Source organism: Notothenia coriiceps, unplaced genomic scaffold (assembly GCF_000735185.1).
Source record: "Notothenia coriiceps isolate Sejong01 unplaced genomic scaffold, NC01 NC01_scaffold00004798, whole genome shotgun sequence".
NCBI classification, from domain to species: Eukaryota; Metazoa; Chordata; class Actinopteri; order Perciformes; family Nototheniidae; genus Notothenia; species Notothenia coriiceps.
In genome coordinates this window covers 1-5,447 of record NW_011337499.1, presented here as the reverse complement: position 1 = coordinate 5,447, position 5,447 = coordinate 1, and the positions used below count along the sequence as shown (strand labels likewise).

Below are 5,447 nucleotides of genomic sequence, written 5' to 3'. Positions count from 1 at the left end.
GCATTCAAAAGTGCTGAATAAATGTTTTATGGACCCATAATAGTGATTATTATTTAAGTTAAGTCATAATCATGTCTTTTTCCATAATCAGGTAGCTGAACAACATTGGTAAAAAATGTATACATAATATATATATATATATTTAAATTTTCTATTAATCATTTTCTATTAATCCTTTCGGCATTCGGCCAACTGTTTCCTATTTTCGGTATCGGTTTCGGCAAAGAATTTCCCATTCGGTGCACCCCTAGTAGTGACTGATATGTTAATTGTAAAGAGTGTTAGATAAAAGCTATTCAGCTCTTCCAGAGGGAATTCATTCTTGTCCCCTGATCTTCAGCTGGGCCTCGATGACACCAGGCTGCACCGGATCAACGGCGTCATCATCCTCTGGAGCTTCTTCACCTGCCGGATCCTGCTCTTCCCCTTCATGTACTGGATGTACGGCCGGCAGTTTGGGGTTCCCCTGCACAGAGTGGCCTTCCATCTGCCGCTGCACTGCAACGTGGGTAACCTGGCCATCCTGGCTCCTCAGGTCTACTGGTTCATCCTGCTGCTGAGGAAAGCTAAGAGACTGTACCTGAGACTGAGCCGAGGGGCGGGCAGAACCGGGCGGAAGACGGACTGAGGCTAAAGATAGGACAAAGCCATTAAGGAGGAATGAAAAGTGATCTATTATAAAAATCTAATATATTCAGGAATGTGATCTTTCTTGGACAAAGTGTTACTATCATGCGGAAAAAAGTAATAGTTTGAGATTTAAGATGTAATATTTTGAGAATTTCCTTTTTTTTCTAATATATTTAAGGTAATATTTGATCTGAGTTAAATGGAAGAATTTGAAATATACCTAGCAATAACTTATTAGGTAGTTAGTAATACTTAATTACTATTTTTAATTACATTCTATATAGTATGAATAATATTTCCATTTCTGAAATGCTGTTTCTAAACACTCACCAACTTTTCTTAGAGATTATTCTGGAATATTATCACTTTCTCAATTATACTTTTTTTTCTTTAAATGTATGACTTTCAATGACTGGCTCCAATGTTCAATCATCATGCACTACGGCATAAGGTAGCTTTATAACTGGAAATGATTTATTTGTCTGCTGTATGTACTTGAGAAACGACCTTAAATGATGTGTTATTACTGTAGCTTTACTGTTTGCAGAGAATACTTTTGTACCAATAAAACAAATACTCTTTACTTGATAAAATATGTTTTGCTAATTCTGTGGTTGAGAGTACTAACGTATACATGTCCTAAAGACAGGTAGAACAGTTGATCTAACATTAGTTACATCATTTAATGTAAATATCGGAGCCTCAACATCTTCAAGAACCCTTTACAGTTTGAGAGAGGCGCAGCACAAAGAGACATTTGCTGTGAAATATCTTTTATTCTCTCAAACTCCTTTCCCATCACCCTCATAAATGCAGTGTATTACATCATTATTTCACAGGAGCTCGGTGTGTCAAGTTGCCGCTGACACCAGCTGAGCGATCTTCTGCTGCAGCACCGCCTTCATATCCTGGCTCTGCAGGTTGTCAGTGATGGTGGAGAAGAAGTGGCGGGTGTTGTCGCTCTCCAGAGAGCTGCTGCTGTGAGGGAACGCCGCCATGATGGCCTCGTAGTGGCTGAGGATCTCCAGGCTGCACAGGAACAGTGGCTCGCACTTGCCTCCTGGCATCATCACCTGGAAGAGGAGGGCCAATGAGACTTTCAGTCATATTTAGAAACATTACAGGAGTAGGCCCACCACTCATGCGGCTTTCACACCAGCGCTTTTCCCTTTCTAGCTCCGAGCTAGAGCTTTTCTGGTTCAGCTCCGGTTTCCCTTTTCTGCTCCCGCTTTGTTCACACCACCCAGAGCCCGACTGGTGCTGCTGCTGCTGCGTCATGACGTCGCTGATTTGCTCCCCAACGGCGTTACGGCGCTCAAAACAACAATGGGAGACTGCGTCGGGTCGATGATCGTGTTGCTTTTAATCACACGAAGCCAGATTAAATTAAATAACGACTTCTCCAACCTTATGCTTTTCTCCAGAGTGCCGTTGTTCATTGTTTATTAATGTGTCTCAGCGGCATTTACCGACCGCTGCAGTGCTGCATGCTGCTCTTCCACGGGAGTTTATTCTCCCGTTAGCTCCCGGTTAGCTCACACTGCAGCGGCCGCTCTAAAGTATTCACTGTCTGACTGTCACACAAGCAGCTGATACATATCCCCAGTTCCCCTTAAGTGAGTGTGTGTCAGTCTGAATTGACGCTGTTTGGCATCACAACGCTGTTATNTACCCTCAAAGTTCCCATGAAGCCCTCTGTAAGGCCTGGCTGTTACAGTCCTGCATAAACATCTAGGCCAGTAGACCTACAACAAAATAGTGTAAATAAAGACTGTAACAGCCAGGCCTTACAGAGGGCTTCATGGGAACTTTGAGGGTAGCCAGAAGTTGGAGTACCAAACAGTGACTCCAGGTACTCATCTGAGTACCTTACTGAGAAAGTTGTGTGCACCCCTGCCTATAAGTTTGGTAAACTAACGTGTTGTTGTGATGACGTAATCAAAACGCGGCGACAAGCACGGCGCGCAACAATGCTCGCAGCTGGCTCACAGCCAACATGTCTGCCGCTTGGAGATATTTAAAAATATCAGAGAAAGAGGTGCGGATTGCGATTTGTAAAATGTGTTCAGCTGACATTTCTCGAGGGGGTGTAACTGCAAAGACTTTCACCACTTCGGGATTACTCCACCACTTGAAATCAAAACACCCGGACAAATATACGGAGTATGATCAACGTAACCCTGTTCTCTGACATTCAGTGATATTTTTTCGGTGCTTAAAAAGGCCCTTTCGGCCGAAAGGGCCTTTTTAACCATTTTCGGCCGATAATTTTCGGCGGCCGAATATTCGGTGCATCCCTACTAATAACCATTCGTCTAAAGATTAAATCAGAAATAGCTGCCAAGATTAACACTGGTGTAAACTAAATATGAGCCAATAAAGGAATCAGCAAACTGGAATAAAAATACAAATGTAGTGAGTAGACGCTTTACAAATACATTCACACTACAGAGGAATCAAAAAGGGGCACTTTAAAAGCACAAAAACACATTTGTCAACACAGATATTAACGTACCGAGAGTCTCCCTCATGTTCTTGTAAAGGTTAATGGAGTCCGTGTCCTTCATGAACTCCCGCACCACCTCCCCCTGATCGTTCTCCACAATCAGCACCTCCTCTGGTTTGGCCATGCGGCTCACCATCAGCAAACGCACCTTCAGGGAGAGGGAGAGGGAGAGGAGATTAGGTGGATCTGAGAAACTGTGAGGTCCTTTTGAGAGAGCGTGACTAATCTTAATCTAAATCCATTACAGAAACATTATGTAGATTGCCAAATATTTGATGATTCATAGCAAAAATGTCTCATTATCTGATTCCTGCTTCTATAAAGAGAATACTTGTTTGTTTTGGTCGATGAAGTTGAAGTCTGTGGTTTTGGACTATTGGTTTGACAAAATATAATTAACATTTGAGGAAATCCCATGTGGTATTTAGCAATTTTTTACATTTTAAAGACCAAACATTTAAAGACCAAACGCTTTAACGTAAAATTGGTGTCATTTGTCAGCAGAGGGCAAAAGTCCACACTTCCTTTACTCAAGTAGAAGTACAGATACTCCTGTTTAAAAATACTCCGACTTGAGTAAAGAATTTGAGTCAGTACTTCTACTTTTATCAAAGTAAAGAGGCTTTGAAATGTACTTCAGTAAAAAGTACCCATAACTAGCAGCTGTTTTAAAGAGTACCTGACCTCCCTTTATATTAATAGAACAATAATGTCATTGTTAGCTAATGAATGTTTCCATGCTGACCAACGGCAACATGACAACGTTTTCATTGGTCCCTCTTCTTTAGAGAAGAGCAGGAAATGATGGATACACGGATCGTGTTCAAATCAATAGGCACGCAATGACTCTAAATAATAATGATCACGCCACCAAACACACATTCAAACTAAAGGAACCAGCCTGTTTGGAAAATGTGAGAAGTAGAAAGTTCAGGTATTTGAGTTCAACATGTAAGAAGTAGAAAGTACAGGTATTTGTGTTCAACATGTAAGAAGTAGAAAGTACAGGTATTTGTGTTCAACATGTAAGAAATAGAAAGTATAGGTATTTGGGTTCAACATGTAAGAAATAGAAAGTATAGGTATTTGGGTTCAACATGTAAGAAGTAGACTAGAAAGTACAGGTATTTGGGTTCAACATGTAAGAAGTAGAAAGTACAGGTATTTGTGTTCAACATGTAAGAAGTAAAAAGTCGTCAGAAAAATAAGTAGTGGAGTAAAGTACTGATACCAGAAAAAAGTACTTAAGTACAGTAACGAGGTATTTGTACTCCACTACTTCCCACCTCTGTTCATCAGTCTAAATTGTTAAACAGTTGTGGAAGCTCATGGTGTCTGGATATCTGAGTGTAGCGAGGCGTACCTGTGAGAGCACGGGCAGGTAGAGGTGTCTGCGGGGGGGCACGTCGGACAGCAGCGGGGTGCTGGAGGTGGAGAACGGACTCTCTCTGTAGAGCTCGGCTGCCAAGTGGTTCCAGTACTCCAGACAGATCTTAAAGATCTCCGTCTCCTCCACCTCCGACACCAGCAGCATGAAGTGCAGCGCCTGAGGGCGGACAAGAGGACATCAATTACTTATTCTGTTACAGAGGGAAAACAAGTAGAAAACAATACAACAAAAACCTGTGTTTAATACCAAATACACAAGTGTGTTATCTGAAAGAAAGATCCCTGAATGAGCAGACAGGTCTTTGGGATTGTTTTAAGTTATGCACTCCCTTTTGACTTCACAGACAAAGGCTGATTAAGAACGGCATTATGAAATAGTTAGATGATTGGTTATAGATGAGAGTTACAGCAACGTCACTTCCGGGCGAAATGTACAGCCCGCCCACTTTTGGGGGAAAACAAAGCTGTCATTTGAATGGGGGTCAATACAAATTCTGAAGCCAATCCGATCAGAGATGAAAGAAACCCGTGGATTTGTGGATCTTCAAAGAGCCCGATTACGATGGCCAGTCAGGCAAACAATTACATTCAATCACTGGAAATCGACGATCGGGCTCGATATATGGTTAAATTCAAATCAGTAGGCGAGGCTGTAATTTCTCCAGCCGTTACTCTCATGAGCGAGGCGGAAAATAATAGTTTTATCATGCCAACAAGCTGCTGTGAAGTTTATTGCACCTCAAACATTAAAACAAATCCAGAGTAACGTGTTTCTGTACTTCCTCTGAGAAGAAAGGACAGTAAAGAAAAGCTCTGTGGCTTCAGGCTCGATCGCCATTCAAATGAAAGCCGTTGTTTCTTCCAAAAGTGGGCGGGGCCGTAAAGAGACGTAGAGGTTACTCTCATCGACATCTATCGCCTA

At 41.9% G+C, this 5,447-nt stretch overlaps 1 protein-coding gene and 1 pseudogene across 1 annotated transcript; one reads left to right on the top strand and one right to left on the bottom strand.

The window, feature by feature from the left end:
• Positions 1-309: 309 nt before the first annotated feature.
• On the top strand, positions 310-1,217 carry LOC104942609 (protein FAM57A pseudogene; annotated as a pseudogene).
• A 264-nt stretch (positions 1,218-1,481) lies between these two features.
• Positions 1,482-4,684, bottom strand: LOC104942608 (exportin-1-like). Its single transcript, XM_010767851.1, has 3 exons — positions 4,500-4,684; positions 3,146-3,284; positions 1,482-1,726 (listed from the first exon to the last, which is right to left on the bottom strand). The coding sequence occupies exons 1-3, from the start codon at positions 4,668-4,670 to the stop codon at positions 1,482-1,484; spliced, it is 555 nt and encodes a 184-aa protein (XP_010766153.1). The 5' UTR covers positions 4,671-4,684.
• Between the last annotated feature and the right edge of the window lie 763 nt (positions 4,685-5,447).

Coding starts and splice junctions, on each gene's coding strand:
- LOC104942608 (XM_010767851.1), bottom strand. CDS start 4,670: ATGCTGCTGGTGTCGGAGGTGGAGGAGACGGAGATCTTTAAGATCTGT. Junction 3,285..4,499: donor ACCTGCCCGTGCTCTCACAG/GTACGCCTCGCT, acceptor CTCTCCCTGAAG/GTGCGTTTGCTGATGGTGAG. Junction 1,727..3,145: donor GAACATGAGGGAGACTCTCG/GTACGTTAATAT, acceptor TATGACTGAAAG/TCTCATTGGCCCTCCTCTTC.